Here is a 17,847-nt window from a genome sequence, read left to right as displayed (position 1 = left end):
ACATTTTCAAATTTTTCCGCGCCGTCATGTGGCGTCATCAGTCGATGATGGCGGGAAACAAAGGATGACGCAATCGTAATATTCCGCGAAAGTCCCGTGGATACCCGTCAGTGTAAGATGTAGCCTTCACTGTACAACCGGCTCAAACCGTGAATTACGTTTTTGGACGCTCAAATACAAGTTTTAGTTAGTTTTTAAGGGCCGTTTTTGGGAGAGGTAAGTGAAATAATCTTTGAGCTTCAATTTGGTGTGCGTTTGAGTGTTTTAATTTCCGTAATAAACGAGCTAAACGTAGTTTTTGTATGACGAGTGTAATGGGCAAAGCCAAGGCCCGTTTTCGTACTCTCACCTTTCTCAGCCATTGAGGCCTTTGTTCGGTAACCCTTTGATCTTTTAAAAGCCGCTATGACAGCTCCGTAAATGCCGTCTAAAAACGCCACTGTGTCGGCGAAAAGCTGCCATAGTAAAGTCTAGGGGAGTCTATTGTTGAGATTTGTCTGGAATCCGGGTTTTATTTGCTTTAACTGGGGAAAGAGTTCATATATATTGGGACAAACAATGAAGCCATAAATATATATCAGGATATGAAATTCATAGAATAGAATTCCGCGATTTCCCAGTAGATTATAAACAGTTTTCCAGGGAATTCCTAACTGTATAGTCAAGGTTGTAGTCTATAAATGTCGCTAAAAAGAACAACTGCAGGTCTAGTGTTTATCCAAGATTTTTATCAAAGGAAATGGGAAAAGCCAATTGCTAGCAAAAAAACTAAATGTTTCTATGACATAGTGGTTTTTCTTTTATATATTAGTGACTAAATTGTTATGTTTAATGAGTTCTGGGTTATATATTGCTCTTAATGTTACATATACATGTGGTATAATAGTTTGTTTGACCTTTGGTTATCTAATAGACAAAACAATTGTCTAAAAAGTCATATTTCAGTTTATATTGGTGGTCCTAAACTGGCCTATTGTTGAATGTATATTAAATTAAATTAATGCAGTTATGTAGAGATAATTGATAAATTTAATGGGAATTTATCAAAAAAATACCAGAAATATTTGAACATATTGGATTTTTTATTTTTTGATAAATTATTAGAAAAAAATGCCAGAAGTATTTTAACATATCAGGGATATTTTTTAATAATTTTTTGATAAATTTAATGAGAATTTATCAAGAAAAAAATATACAAACCTAAAGATAAGCAACGCGAAAATTTATTAAAAATAATTTTATTAATCATTATATAAAAATGAAGTATGACATATATTTGTACATATACCTTTTGGGAATTATAAATGTGACACATACATTAACAAAACATTACATTCAACAAACCTCAGTTGTACCTGTACCAATAATATAGTTATCCTTTCACACATAAAGCTAGAGGAGAATAACCATAAATGGGAATAGTAAAGATAGTTAGAAATAATTTAGTTTATTGTTATAGGTCAAATTTTATCAGTACCTGTAGATTTATAACATTACATTATTATATAGTAAAAAAATTGTTTTCCACTATCTGAATGAATAAACGTTGTTGGAGGCCAGGTCGTGAGAAATAGAACATCATTCACACACCTGAACAGACAGAACAGTGTGTTTCCCCCCCCCCCCCCAAATAATTGAAATAGGCCAAAACCATTTTACGTTTTTTTATTTTATTTTTTATTACAATTTTTTTATTTCAATGCGAACAAAACCTGAATCATACGTAACATATTATATAAAAGTATACCAAAATAAAAATTTTAAATAATTTTAATATCAGGTTTGTTTTGGGTTTTTCCCCAACCAACCAAATGTTATTTAATCTAAACTAAACTAAACTAGTCTGGTTTTGGGTTAGTTAAACTGGGCCATTCAGTTATTGTAGGTCTAGGTTATGTTATTTTATTCAGTACCAAGTTTAACTTGAAAGAGATATTAAATTTACATAATAAATTCTACGTTTAAAATCGTGCCTGTTCTTATTTGAGGTTTAGGTACGTTTTGGCCTTGAATGGTTTTTACGATGCCACGAGGTTGAAATACGTAACGTTGTATCATAAGTTTATGAGATACGTTCCTACCATAAGTATGACACTACCTATACTTCGTAACCCCCCCCCCCCTTAGTGTCCGAAATAATAGACTGGTCTCCGGACTGGTCCCTGCCTTTGTTCTCCTAGAGATTTGAAATTAATAAACTGGTCCCTCGGACCAGTAACCCCTGCACTTCTTGAATTTAAAAACTGGTCCAAGCAATTAATAAATTGGTCCCGAGGACAAGTAACCCCCACTTCTTGAATTTAAAAACTAGTCCAAGCAATTAATAAATTGGTCCCGAGGACGAGTAACCCCCACTTCTTGAATTTTAAAACTAGTCCAAGCAATTAATAAACGGGTTTTGGTCCAGAGGAAGTGTGCATGCTATTTCCCAGACTGGTGAGGACACGCTCTCAGTAACTAGGGGCAAACTTATGGAACATATCTTATGAACTTATGATAATATAGTTCGAAATTACGGTTTTTTTTTGTTATAAATTGACGTTTCTGATTAGGTTAGGATTAAATACCAATGTCTTCAATAGATAGTTCAAAGTCTAGACTCTTATAACGTTGCCTGTGACGTCATTTAATAAAATCAATAGCAAATAGAAAGAACGGGAAGTGTTTTGGGCAAATTGGGTGTTGACTTTAGTTGGTGTGTTGTGGACCACCTTGGGTTGTCTAAAGACGTTGGGAACATTGATAGGACGGTATGTTAACAACAAGGACTTATAAATTAAGATATGCCTTCAAACCATGAGTTCTTTGGTGATTGTTTAGTACACTTAATGTTATTTTCATTTGTTTTTGATAATATTTGATTTGCGTACAAAAGTTTCACGGCCATTCATCCTCGATTTTAACTTTTGTTATCAGTGATTTCTGATTAAACTAAATTGTTATAGCGTATCTAGGTAGATCCTCTTTCTGTTAATCCCAAAAATTAACCCCTCTAAAACCACAAAAGAAAAATTTAAAGAACCCACGTTGAAGTGGTCTCCAATGTTCATTCACAACTTGTGGGTTAGGGGGTGCACGCATCCATTGTGGGGGCAAAATCAAAATCCAAGGGCTGCTCATAAATTGAAGTTACATAACACATTTCATCGATTCACTCAAAATTCAGTTGATTTCCCATAGAACCATCCACGCATCCTACTCATGTACAATACTTCGGTCCTATAATCCCACCATCAAAAACAACATATTTTTTGACTCCCAAAAATTAACCCTTAAAAAAAATTAAAAACCCCATACATAAATAAATAAATTAATATTTGTTAACCTAATCATATGTTACATACCGCGTTGGTAAACATGTTTATCTCAGTCCCATATTTACCCACCCCATAGAGGATATACAGTAGAAGAGTAGACACTTAATCCTTTACCAATACATAAGGGAAACTCGGAATATCAGGCCAAATATTTGCTATTCATTTCTGGTTATTTATTTCCCATTGGGTGATTGCCTTCTGTACTAGATATCATAATGGGGAAAGAAATTACTGACTCTACTCCTCTACTGTATTATCCTCTATGAACCAACCAACTACGTTAAAAAACATCAAAGTTCCAAAAGAAATCATAAAAAAAATAATATTATCTCTAAATTTATCAACAAGTTAACAAAATTCGAAGTGAAATGTACGCAGTCACTGCGACGCTAAGACTAAGTTCAGTTGGAAGTACTTCAATCACGCGTCTCATCTCATCTCATCGTTGAACGTTGAATCTTCTTTAAATATTAAGTTAGTTGTAAATTCCATCCTTAAAGGTACAGGCTTCCTGTCATAAATAGATTATTTTGAATTGACATAAGCACCAGAGAGAGTGTGTGTGTAAAAGTATTTTGACGGTCTTTTTTGTCGTGTGCCACTTTGCATTGCATCGCGTTACGTTACGTTCGTTGTTGTTCTAAAACCTTGGTACCAATATTACAGACTTTAGTGAAAAGGTCGCGTGGCCCGATTATACTAAACCATCGTGGTTAAAACTTTGTCTCTTGCGCGGTTATACGGGTTAAGTCCTTGCGGCATCGTTTGTGTTTTAAAGCTATTAAATTAAACTTAATTCAATTTAATTAAGTATTTATTTTATCGTGTGCCAGCCAGGATGTAACAGTTTGTTAAAAAAAGTGTTACATACAATCTCTGCTTCCCTCAACTTAGTCTCTTGTATTTAGAAATCTGGAATTTTAAGGTCTTATATAAGTAACGCGATATCGTTGTGTCCGTTTCGGTTCTGTCACAGACAGATGTTAGCGCTAATTTGGGACGGTTTTATGTTTAATTTGTAATTTGTAACAACATTTTCGGTGTGTTGATTGATTGATTGGAAGAAGTTGTTGTTGTGGTTGTTGATTTCCGGAAGGATATTATCGTATCGGAAGTTTTATTGGATTTCAGTTTTATCTGTTTTGTTTTTGCCGAATAAAAGTGAGTATGTTTGACATAGTTTCATTTTGTTTAGATAATGTTGTTTTTTGTTGCAATTTTGGGTTTTTCCTTAATTATGGGGGTCGTACGTACATGTTTGAAGTTTTTTATGCATCCGTAATGCATACAGCTAATAGGAATGATTGTGTAGCCATGTCTCCCTTGTTAATTTCTATGAATTCGGGGTAACTTACTGCGCGTCACGCACCAGGCAGCGAGATAGATTATCAATTCGCGACGTGGTAAAAGTCGTCATACATAATGATTAGTCTGGCTAGCTCTTCCCACAAAATCCGCATCTCAATGCTTTGAGAAATTAAAATGGCACGTACGCACTGATTCCTAGCGGCTTTATGCATTCCTGGTATCGATGATTATTTTGTCCTTAATAATGACACTATGACGCAAATACGACGGTGGAAAAATCACCGGAAGTGGTTGAAATATTCCTGTAAATACTTAACAACCCAAAAAACCACGGAGTTTCTACGAAATTTCCTTTAAAAACGTTTGGTTATTATTTGGGATCAATTTTGAATTGGAAGTTTTACGTTAGAACAAAGAGATGTTACCGCCCTTCCCCCTGCGCTATTAAAGTCCCCTTCAATCTATTGATTAGTCTGTTGCTAAAAATACATGCCATTATATATATTAGTTAATACCCGACCTTCAAAAGAAGGGTATAGGCTTCTGTTTATTTTCTATCTTTATGCACTCTTTAATAGTGGGTTATTGATGTCCAATAAACATTTTGTCTCGACCGTTTTCAAAAGGTGTACATTACCATTGACGTCACGTATCTGTTGAACTTTAATTACGAGCGAGATCATTGTTGATTCTAATTTATTTACGTAGATAAATTAGGCCTAACTAACTCATTTGTTACCTGAATTCCTTTTATCTCTTACGTGTTTGTTGAATTTAATTTAATGATGGGTTTTTATTTATAACAGTATTTAAATTTCAAGTAGTTATCTTTAACCTAAGAAGCGTTTTTATAACGATGTACTTAATTAACGTAATTAACACAATTAGATTAATCTCCCAATCAAGGTTTATACTACCATAAGTTTATAAGGGATATGTTCTTTCCACAAGTATGAATGGCACTAGTTATACAAGTTCGTAATGCTACTGAGAGATGGACTTACAGTTCTCGAGATAACTAGTTCGAGAAGGAGAACGACGGAATTAAGCGAGTCAATTGAAGTCCTACCTGCTACACTCGGTGCAGGTGGTTAATTTTGCATGCAGGACCAAGTTCCATCTAGGTCCTATTTAGTCTGAACTTACTAAGTTACCCAAATTTGACAGCAGCGCCACACTCACCAGGCGTATGTCGCTCGCTTTACCCTGAATCTATGACCTCCCTACTTCAATCACTTCAAAATTACAAGCTCCAGTTTCTAAGTTACCAGAATTTACAAACTTATATGGAACATATCTTATGAACTTATGGCTGTAAAGTCTTAACACGTGTTATATCTTAAGAGAAAACTGAATGAAGAATCTTCTTATCATGATACGTGACGACAACACGCGTAGCAGTTCACGTGTCGGTTAATTTTCAGTTCAGTTTTAACGAGGTGTTTTTTTTTTTCTTTTTTTTTTTATATAATGGCACTTGAGAGCTTTTCGACTTCATGTCGTCGCGATGTTATGTTATAAAAGGAAATGCAACAGATAAGATAAAGGGTATTAACAACTTTCTAGTAGCGCTAATCTTCAATACAGTATGACATCTTGAAATTAAGTAGTTCCGCAACAGTTTCAAGTACCCATCCATAATTTGTTTTTGGTTTTGCCAATTTTTAAATTGAAGTTTAAGGACCTATAATTGAGATAATATTTATTTGGGTAAACAAAGACATTTGGGTATTTATTTCTTACGATGTTCAAAGTTTATTTAGTCTCAAGGAGGTCAGGAGAAAATGTTTGAGAACCCTTTCTTTACTTAAAATGTATGACAATATGTCTTCAACGGCTCTTCAGTTTACCATAAGTTTATAAGAAGTACGTTCCATAAGTATGACACTTCCTAATAAAAGTTCGTAATACTAGAGATGGACTTACAGCTCGAGATAACTAGTTCGAGGGCGCTATCTGTTGACCAAGGCCCCAAATATTAAAGAATTTTTTTTATATATTTTTGTTTATTTTACAATCAAGGTTTCCCAAATAAAATAAATAAATATTAATTTGACCCTCAAAAATGCCATAGTAATGCCTAAAAATGCATTTTACAAATGTATCTATGACACATATGTTATATAAATGTTGCTTTCTTTAACAATCTGAATTTGAAATTGATAGTGAAAGCCAATATCTAATCGTTGACATTCTAAAATCATATGAAATTGTTTAAATATTTTTCATTTAAAATTAGATTAAAAATATTATATAAATATATTTAATCATTGTTTATATTCAACGCGTGTGATATCAATATGCGGTTAACTTCTTCGTGAATCGGAATGTAGTACGGCAACCAAGAAGTGATATCTAGTTTACTAGGGAGAAGGTATAAGATGCCCAAGTATTAATTTGCGCGTGCCATAGTCCCAGTCCCCCTTTCAAATTACAAGGGGGGTTGTAAAAGGAGGTGCCGGGCTATTTCGCTACCTCTCCTCAGTCGGAAAATACAAGTAATAGGCGATTTTAAAAATGACGTTTCACAGGTGCGCGCGCAGAAATTAGGGAGGGAAAAATGCCTTCCATCTCTGCTTTTTCCCCCGGCTACATATTTTGTATAGGGGTCTTTTTGAAAAGGCCTATTTTCGTACTCATTCGCGTCGCGCTGACGTGCACGAGTTTTCAAGAACCAATGAGACGCTGGCTGGTTGTAATTTAGAGGCGGCGGGGATTAACAGTCCGGACAGGCTACGTCTACGTTTGGACTGGAGATAAAGCTAGATTATAAATGTGCAGGCGAATTTATACCTTCTCCCTAGTAAACTAGATATCGCTTCTTGCAGAAACCTAAAGACTGAAGTCTAGACAGCAATCAATCTTTAATTTAAAACACTGTTAAGATGGAGTGTAAATACAAGTGTTGCCAGTGCAATTGTGACGTGTGAAATTCAACAACAAACTAAATTAGTGCACACTAATTATGGTTTTTTAGCAAAATTTAGCCTACAAATCCAACTTGGCTTTGCCCTTAAACTCTAGGCCTAATTAAAGTGTGACGCAGTTTGTTTCTTAAAATCCTTGATGTTTTGATGTTTCTTTTCGGAGTTGTTGTATTTGTGTTGTGTCAATGTGTTCTCTAACGTTTTAACTAATCTTAACTATCTCCTTTCTTTGCGCAACCCCATTGTCTCCTCCTTCAAGTTTTCTTCCACACTTGCTATCTTCTCTACATTTGTCGTTTTCTATCTCTGACAAGCAAACAAAACATCTTTTAAACCCAAATGGTTGTTATTGTACGAAAAACTTAAGTCTTTGAATGGGTATCGCTGAAATTAATAGAAAATTAGCCGCAAGTAAGTTCTTAATTAACAATTGAATTAGCAACCACCACCGTTTTATTTTTATATCATTTTTATCGGAAGTATCTGTTTATGGGTATTTAAATTTTACACTAAGGGTATTTTATGGCGTGAAACGAAAAGGTTTAGTGGTGATATGAATTGATCCGGTGTAGGCGTACGACGTAACGTTATAGTCTAGTCTACAGGTGTTTTATTCAAAAAAATTCGTTTTAGTTTAGTAGTGGCATGAAGTAATAGAAGTTCATAGTATAGGTATTTTTTTTACTACAAATAGAAATTAAATCGTAAATTAAATTAAAATTAGTCGTTACGGAAAAATTACTTTAAACGGTTAGAAGTAGTCGGGAGAATATTTTGAAATAAAATCTGTGTCGATCGAGTCACCCAGTTATGAGAAAAACCCAAACAAATTTTGTTTTAATGTTAATACGTAGTTTTTGGACTTGGAGGAATTATACCATTTACACCAGGAGGCCAGGCTACTTGGCATACAAAGTGCAATAGAGCTATCTCAGTTATGACGTCTGTCCCTAGGTATAACGTCACGGACTTTGGTTAGGTTTTGCAGTGAGGGGTTATGTTTGGCAACGCTTAGGTTCTATGGGTACTACGTCACACTAAGACGTCTGAGATAGCTCAATACCAAGTATCCTGGTGTAAATGGTATCACTACTCCTAGTCTGAAAGCTGTGTATTAAAAAAAACGTATCATCCTGTTTATAATTTGACTCAATTTACTTACGTCAAAGGAATTTTTAATATTCTTTTAATTGTATTTTTAACTTGGTTTGTGTTGATTGGTGATTATAGTGGCTCAGCTGGATTACAGCTATGACCACCTCGGAAGAGGGTTCTTCAAGTACATCACGCGCCTCAACATCATCCGCCCGCTATTCCGACGAGACACAGCTTTTGTTGCCAGTGTGTTCGCTGTCAACCGCTTTATCGACTACTAAAAACAACGGCGGCGATATTCGTCGAGGTTATTCTACTAATACCAATCGAGACAATAATAATATCTGCTGGACGCCATCGGCCAATAACAACAACAACAACAACAACAACGCGTCCATTAGACCACGCTCCTCGTCCTACGATTCGCCGCTGGCCGAATCGGACGCTCCCGTAATTCACTTTGATTCAACCGATACTACCCTCAACAACACCACCAGTCGATCAGCTCCCAAAAATACTGGCTTTTTAAGACGGCGCGTTACAAGTCATTCTGATCAAGGTATGGTACCTTACCCCAACTTTGAATCCCTTTACCAACCAACCCATGACGTTATAGAGGGTGTTCCACCTTACCCCAACTTTGAATCCCTTTACCAATCAACCCATGACGTTATAGAGGGTGTTCCACCTTACCCCAACTTTGAATCCCTTTACCAATCAACCCACGACGTTATAGAGGGTGTTCCACCTTACCCCAACTTTGAATCCCTTTACCAATCAACCCACGACGTTATAGAGGGTGTTCCACCTTACCCCAACTTTGAATCCCTTTACCAACCAACCCACGACGTTATAGTGGGTGTTCCACCTTACCCCAACTTTGAATCCCTTTACCAACCAACCCATGACGTTATAGAGGGTGTTCCACCTTACCCCAACTTTGAATCCCTTTACCAATCAACCCACGACGTTATAGAGGGTGTTCCACCTTACCCCAACTTTGAATCCCTTTACCAATCAACCCACGACGTTATAGAGGGTGTTCCACCTTACCCCAACTTTGAATCCCTTTACCAACCAACCCATGACGTTATAGAGGGTGTTCCACCTTACCCCAACTTTGAATCCCTTTACCAATCAACCCATGACGTTATAGAGGGTGTTCCACCTTACCCCAACTTTGAATCCCTTTACCAATCAACCCATGACGTTATAGAGGGTGTTCCACCTTACCCCAACTTTGAATCCCTTTACCAATCAACCCATGACGTTATAGAGGGTGTTCCACCTTACCCCAACTTTGAATCCCTTTACCAATCAACCCATGACGTTATAGAGGGTGTTCCACCTTACCCCAACTTTGAATCCCTTTACCAATCAACCCATGACGTTATAGAGGGTGTTCCACCTTACCCCAACTTTGAATCCCTTTACCAATCAACCCATGACGTTATAGAGGGTGTTCCACCTTACCCCAACTTTGAATCCCTTTACCAATCAACCCATGACGTTATAGAGGGTGTTCCACCTTACCCCAACTTTGAATCCCTTTACCAATCAACCCATGACGTTATAGAGGGTGTTCCACCTTACCCCAACTTTGAATCCCTTTACCAATCAACCCATGACGTTATAGAGGGTGTTCCACCTTACCCCAACTTTGAATCCCTTTACCAATCAACCCATGACGTTATAGAGGGTGTTCCACCTTACCCCAACTTTGAATCCCTTTACCAATCAACCCATGACGTTATAGAGGGTGTTCCACCTTACCCCAACTTTGAATCCCTTTACCAATCAACCCATGACGTTATAGAGGGTGTTCCACCTTACCCCAACTTTGAATCCCTTTACCAATCAACCCATGACGTTATAGAGGGTGTTCCACCTTACCCCAACTTTGAATCCCTTTACCAATCAACCCATGACGTTATAGAGGGTGTTCCACCTTACCCCAACTTTGAATCCCTTTACCAATCAACCCACGACGAAGGGGGGGCTCCTTTTTGGAACAACTATTTAACTTCTTGGGGGTTTTCCAGTCTAATTTGAGTGTGTTTGTTTTGCGCCTGCGATTCGCAGTTTTAAAGGCGTAATCGTTTGTTGTTGTATGAATATTCAATCTATAAAGATCACGCAACTTCCATCAACATGGTTCCTCAACTGTCCGCTGAGAAGGAGGCGACGCCTTCTACCAGCACGGAAGATTCGCTGCAACACGTGACAATCAGCGATAGTAGGGGCGATATTAACGCTGGAGGTAGCGAGAGCAGCCGACGGGACACTGAAGATGATAGCCAAAGCGATTCTTTCGCGGGTCCGGCCCTAAACGGAACGCTTCCTCTCTTAGCGCACCAAAATTCTGGCCATAAGAAGGGTCTAGTCGCCTACGTCTATGACGCCGACAATATGAAATTAGAAGCCTTGGAATTGGAAGAGAAAGACCATCACGGCGGCGGCGGTTCCGTCAAACCCCTTTTAAAGAGGCCGCAGACGTTACCCGTTGGATCCGCCCACTTGTTGGGAGACGTCAATTCATCCTGCCTAGCTATGGATGAATCGGAGCGGTCGGCCAGCGAAGACATCCCGGTGGCTCCCTTGGACGCTATCCCGCACGAATCTCTTTGGGCCATCACCTTTCAGGTCTTCATTCCTTTTCTTATCGCCGGATTTGGTACCGTCGGCGCTGGACTCGTTTTAGACGTTGTTCAACATTGGCCAGTTTTTGTCAACGTTTCCGAAGTGTTCATTTTAGTTCCTGCCCTTCTGGGCCTTAAAGGTAATCTCGAGATGACATTGGCTTCTCGACTATCCACGCAAGCCAATTTGGGGCACATGGACACCTTCGCCGAGCAGTTGAAATTAACAAACGGCAACATGGCGCTCATCCAAGTAAGTAAAACCCTTTTTATATCCTTGAAGGAGAGAGGGATGGAGTGGGTACCCCCTTACCTATAACGTTTCCTCTGTACCCCCACGGAACGGCACCAAAGTCCTCCCTGTAACCCTTGTGTTCGTTTGGGTAGGGTGACTCGTACTAAGGACCCCCCGACCCCTCTGTCTTAAAAATAGATGCTAGGTCTTATACAAATACAATGGCGCTACGTGGCAGGGCTTAACAATCGCCTACCGAAGGTTAGGGGCGTGCGCGAGGTACACTGGTACAAATACAATGGCGCTACGCGGCAGGGCTTAACCATCGCCTACCGAAGGTTAGGGACGTGCGCGAGGTACACTGGTACAAATACAATGGCGCTACGCGGCAGGGCTTAACCATCGCCTACCGAAGGTTAGGGACGTGCGCGAGGTACACTGGTACAAATACAATGGCGCTACGCGGCAGGGCTTAACCATCGCCTACCGAAGGTTAGGGACGTGCGCGAGGTACACTGGTACAAATACAATGGCGCTACGCGGCAGGGCTTAACCATCGCCTACCGAAGGTTAGGGACGTGCGCGAGGTACACTGGTACAAATACAATGGCGCTACGCGGCAGGGCTTAACCATCGCCTACTGAAGGATAGGGACATGCGCGAGGTACACTGCGAGAGTTAAGGTTCCGCAGGTCGCCCAACATCAATTCCACTCCATCTTACCTCATTTCTCTCTGCTATGTCCTGTCTTATGGGAACCACGCGTTATAATAGGCTTACTTTTGTTAATGTACCACCAAGTGCCAAGCCACCGTTTTGGGTTTTTTGGCGTCACTATTCGCTATGGTTATGGGCTGGATTCCGAATGGGGAGTTCAACGTTAGTCACGCTTTGGTGCTTTGTTCGAGTTCCATCGTGACGGCTTCCATCGCGTCACTCATACTCGGCGCCATTATGGTTGGAGTCGTTATTTTATCTCGCAAATTGCACATCAATCCTGACAATGTCGCAACACCCATTGCGGCCTCGCTCGGAGACCTAACAACGCTTGCTCTATTAGCTGGAATATCTACCTTCATTTATGGCCGAATTGGTCAGTTGTTTATTTTGGGAACGAAGGGTTTTAAGGCGCGGGTTACTTATAGGGACTTGTTACAGACATTTACAGGTGGATGGCGCCATCAATTATCGGTGTTTTTCTTCTCTTAATCCCATTCTGGGCTTTCGTTGCCAAGCGCAACAAGTACTCTTGCGAAGTACTGGCCACTGGTTGGACGCCGATTATAATAGCGGTGGCCATCTCGAGCGCGGGAGGTGTCGTTCTCGATTTTGCCGTCAACAGGTTTAAAGGAATAGCCGTCTTTCAACCGATTATCAATGGGGTTGGCGGTAATCTTGTGGCCGTGCAAGCTAGCCGAATCTCCACTTTTCTTCATCAACATTCGCGATTAGGAATATTACCACCGACTGATTCCAAAATTTGCCTTAATCCCTGGGCAGCGTTTTTTAGCAACAGTAAGTGGTCTTTTTTATTTGATTTGCGCGAATCTTTTGCCGAATCGGTCCTAATAACTTGCGCGAATCTTTGCTGAATCGGTCCTAATAACTTTGCGCCAATCTTTGCTGAATCGGTGCTAATAACTTTGAGCGAATCTTGGCCGAATCGGTGCTAATAACTTCGTCCGAATCGGTCCTAATAACTTCGTCCGAATCTTTGCCGAATCGGTCCCAATAACTTTGCGCGAATCTTTACCGAATCGGTCCCAATAACTTCGCCCGAATCTTTACCGAATCGGTCCCAATAACTTCGCCCGAATCTTTACCGAATCGGTCCCAATAACTTCGCCCGAATCTTTACCGAATCGGTCCCAATAACTTCGCCCGAATCTTTACCGAATCGGTCCCAATAACTTCGCCCGAATCTTTACCGAATCGGTCCTTATAACTTCGCCCGAATCTTTACCGAATCGGTCCTTATAACTTCGCCCGAATCTTTACCGAATCGGTCCTTATAACTTCGCCCGAATCTTTACCGAATCGGTCCTTATAACTTCGCCCGAATCTTTACCGAATCGGTCCTAATAACTTCGCCCGAATCTTTACCGAATCGGTCCTAATAACTTCGCCCGAATCTTTACCGAATCGGTCCTAATAACTTCACCCGAATCTTTACCGAATCGGTCCTAATAACTTTGCGCGAAGCCCCACAAATCCACCAAGATTTAATGTAATGTTGACCTTTCAACTCGTAGATCCTCATGCCCGTACCGCGAGAGTCCTTCTCTTGATGGTTGTCCCTGGTCATTTAGTTTTTGCGTACACGGTGCGTCTCCTCAAAGCCGGACACACTTCTCTCACGCCTGTTTTCCTTTGCGTCTACATTTTAGCCGGACTATTTCAAGTAAGAACCGTTCCGTAACAACCCCAAACCCCACATACATTACCATTATCACGTGATCCATGACCCAACAAAGAAAAAACAACCACCCAACCAAAAACGAAACCTTTTCGTGTCTCTCCGTGTCTTCCGTTCAGGTTTTCTTTTTGTTATACATCGCTCACTCCATGGTACACTTAATGTGGAGGCGAAAGACTGACCCTGACAATTCAGCCATTCCATACCTGACAGCTATCGGTGATTTATTGGGAACTTCGCTTCTGGCGTTAGCTTTCTTATTCCTTTTCACAATCGGAGATCGCGACGCTGATGTCGGAGATTAAACGTGTATTGCGTTCTCGGACTGTTTTAACACCACGTAATTCAGGTATTGTTCTTTTAGGAAATTTAAATTAAATAATATCCTTCGGTTAATTGAGAGACCTAATCAACATTTAGATATAATTAAAATTAAAATTAAATTAAATTACCCTAAAAACCTCAACAAATCCCGGTAGAATTAAAAAAAAACATTTTTTTAGAATGCGCTAAAAATAAACTTGAAACGTCCACCACTACCACGATTTTTCGCGTAACCAATTAGGATTAGTTTAATTAAATTAAATTAATTGTTCAACGTTAAAAAAAAGAACCAATATAGTTCCTTTCCTTCTACGTTAACGTGCCGATTTAAGTTTCCAAAGTTATCCCCAGTCTCCCACCTCTCGAAGAAAGTATCGAGTAAACAAACAGACAATTAAACAAAGTGCATATATTTTAAACAAACAATAAACAATTCGTGTTATTTAAACATTGTGATTTAGGTGACTTTAAACAAGAAAAAACTGAGTAGTTTGGGTAAATTAACGGACTAATTTCCCTTTGTGACCTTTGACCTTACGTTAACCCCTTTAATAGTTCGCGTGTTGACCCCGGGTCAAATTTATACCCCCCGTGTTGTTTTTGATTTATTAAAAAAACCCAGAAATATATATATAATTGATTAGGTAGTTTTATTTGATACAATTTGAAATTTTTGTTGTTCTGGTGAAAAAAAAAAAAAATAATTAAGAATTTTGATGATTTAATTTAAGTTTTTAAAGAATCGTTTTTTGCATGGTAAATATTATTTAACTTTAACACAAAATTCTAAATAAAGCGAATTTTTACTGACCAACCAGAATATCGTATTTTAGGTTAATAATTCTTAAGCCTTGGTTACGGAAATATCAAATAAATTACGCCAAGGCTTAAGGCAAATCTACTAAATTTGATAATTTTGTTACTCTATAAGTTAATTTTATATTTGCATTTGCCAAATTTGGGGTCTCTACTAACTACTTTGGCAAAACAACAGTCAAAATAGGCTTAATTTACACCGAGGCTTAAATTTGTAGGCCAATTTACTATTTAGGCTTAGCATCAATCGAAGCGGAGGTATAGTCAACTACTACATTTTTTAATTACTCTCTTTACTTCTAGCGATGTAGTCTACCTCAAATTAAGTCTTACGCTAGAGTAATTATGATTATTGTAATCAAAATTAATCAGTTTGGTTATAAAAGGCGTTTAAATTATGAAATCAATGTGGCCAAAGCCTTAATTAAACAAATCCTTTTGATTAATTCATTTACGTTTTTTTTTAATGAAGGAATTCACATATGAATGTACATTTTTTTAGGTAGTTTTAAATATAGTAAAATCGTCTACATAAACCAAATCTGATTAATCAAGTCAATTAATTACAAAATCAACCCTTTTTCATTAATTAATTAATTAATTAAAAGTTTTTAATTTATAAGCAAAAGTTTTATTAGGAACATTGTTTAGAACTTTCTTAGAATACATCATCAAATCCTCCTATTTAGTTCAATTTATTTATTTCCTTTACCCTTTGACCTTTGTAAAGCACATTTTCATCCACCCCTTTACACACATGAATCATGAATATTAATGTAAATTTAATTAGGTAATTTTTTTTAGGATTTGAAACAAATTAGGTTACGCGTTAGTTTCGAGATAAATTAGGCTTAAAGTTTTTATTATTTTTAGTGATTAGTTTTAATTTTTTATTGCAAATCCCGAGGAAATATGTTACAAATTAAAACAGTATGATAATTTTAAACGTTTTTTGCAACCTCGAATTTACAATAGAATAGAAAAAGAAAATTATCACTAAGCCTTGGTCAACGTTTTAAAAAATTGATTGAGCAGACGACAGTTAAGACTGAAACTAAAACGAATGTGAAAAACGACTAAAATATCTAAAAATATGCAATAAAAACCAACTAATATTCGTTTGATAGTTAATTAAATGAATGTTTATTTGATTTAAACTAAATTAAATTAAGTTCATCATTTTATATTTTCGACATTTTTCGGTTTTGAAGAAATTAAAATACTTCAGGATTGACTGTAAAAAAACATTACTCATCCGAAGTATCGTGCTAAAAACTCTCTAAAAATATATAAAATAAATAAATAAATACGTAAACAAACAAAAGATATTTTAACCCCCCTTTCCCCCCCCCCTTCGAACCGTATTTGTTTGGTGTTATACAAACTTTGCGTGAGAGAAAAATAAACAAAAACAAAGTTGTGGTCGGGATTTAGCCGTCCTTATACCTTATATATTGAATTTAAACGCCATTAAAAAATGCTGGAATGGAAACGGAAAAGTGATAAATGCGCATGCGCGTAAGAAGTAAATTTAAAAAAAAAATAATTAATATTGGAAATGAAAAAAAATAACTTGGTGCCTTAAAGGGCTGAAATATAAAAGAATTATCAGTTTTTAACGATAACTGATAAATAAAACCCCCAAAAAATAAAATTGAAAAGAATCTGCGGAGAAAAGCTATAAGGATATGTTGGTATAACGCTAACTGATTTTGTTTTTTTCTTGGAAGAAATGACGTCATTTGGAATGTTAAAAGGTTTTTTAAAGTTAAAAACTATTCTACGTACGTAAAATGTCCATTTTAAAACGTAAAATATATAATAACGCATGTTTTTTCACCATAAACATTCAATTAAGTAGGGATCTTACGTCTTACAGGGATTAAACTTAACCCTTGGCTAGTTAGGCCTAAGGCCTAAGCCTCGGCTTTAAGCCTTGGCTTTCAAACTTTATTCCCCTTGAAACGAAGCCTTAACAGAGAATTACTAAAAAATAAACTTTAAAAACAATTAAACATGCCAAATTTCTTCAAAAAAAAACATCGTTAATTATTGGAGATAGGTAAAATAAATTCATTTCGAAAATTTCTTGATAATATTTTCCCTATATGTGTTAGAAACCAATTAACTAAGAAAATTAATTGATCCAATTGTGATATATGAAACAAATTACGCATTATACACATCTCCTCTAGACTATCTTCTCTCTATTTCTCTCTGATGTAATGTAGAGCTGTATAGATTTCAAAGAAAAAATACAAATCGTAGACGGAGATCTCTTTAACGTGACAAATTTAAAATCGTAGATCACGTAATTATCATGTTTTAAGGATGTATTTATTTGCCCTCTAAAACGTGGTTTATTAAATAAAAAAGAAAAACCAAATATTGTTGATCTTGAGAAAAAAAAATAATAAAATTGAATAAGCGTTGTTTTGACTTATATTTATGTGTTTCTTTCTTTGTGATTTCAACACGTGGTTTAAAAAGATTAGAATTTCCCGCTTAAATTGGTTTTAGGTATTGGGACTTATTTCGTTACAGAACAGAGCTGAACTGAACTGAATGTAATACCACGTGGGTGGTTAGTAGGGCCGGAAATAAGAAAAATTTGACTTAAAAAATTTATAGGACATTGTCCACCGGAGTGTGCAAAATAGTGTCGCATCTTCATAGTCAAGCTATCAAAACTTTGGAAAATTTATTGGTCAAACTGTCCAGTGACCCCCTTAGTTTTTAAAAAAATTATGGGACATTTGATAATTTTATT

At 37.3% G+C, this 17,847-nt stretch overlaps 1 protein-coding gene across 2 annotated transcripts; it reads left to right on the top strand.

Moving 5' to 3' along the window:
- Positions 1–9: 9 nt before the first annotated feature.
- On the top strand, positions 10–17,522 carry LOC149618281 (solute carrier family 41 member 1). Of its 2 annotated transcripts, XM_089854446.1 has the most exons (8): positions 10–216; positions 8,783–9,206; positions 10,779–11,539; positions 12,323–12,614; positions 12,680–13,036; positions 13,774–13,922; positions 14,057–14,286; positions 14,441–17,522. In XM_089854446.1, exons 2-7 carry the CDS (start codon positions 8,804–8,806, stop codon positions 14,240–14,242), a joined length of 2,148 nt encoding a protein of 715 aa, XP_089710572.1. In that variant the 5' UTR covers positions 10–216; positions 8,783–8,803; the 3' UTR covers positions 14,243–14,286; positions 14,441–17,522. The 2 variants fall into 2 exon arrangements, with proteins under 2 accessions (XP_089710572.1, XP_089710571.1); XM_089854445.1 differs by having other exon boundaries at positions 11–216; positions 14,057–17,522.
- Positions 17,523–17,847: the final 325 nt, after the last annotated feature.

The sequence above is a fragment of the Phalangium opilio genome, unplaced genomic scaffold, assembly GCF_054372755.1.
Source record: "Phalangium opilio isolate 3A_F unplaced genomic scaffold, DU_Popi_V2 ptg000209l_1, whole genome shotgun sequence".
NCBI classification, from domain to species: Eukaryota; Metazoa; Arthropoda; class Arachnida; order Opiliones; family Phalangiidae; genus Phalangium; species Phalangium opilio.
This window is presented reverse-complemented; position numbering and strand designations above follow the sequence as displayed.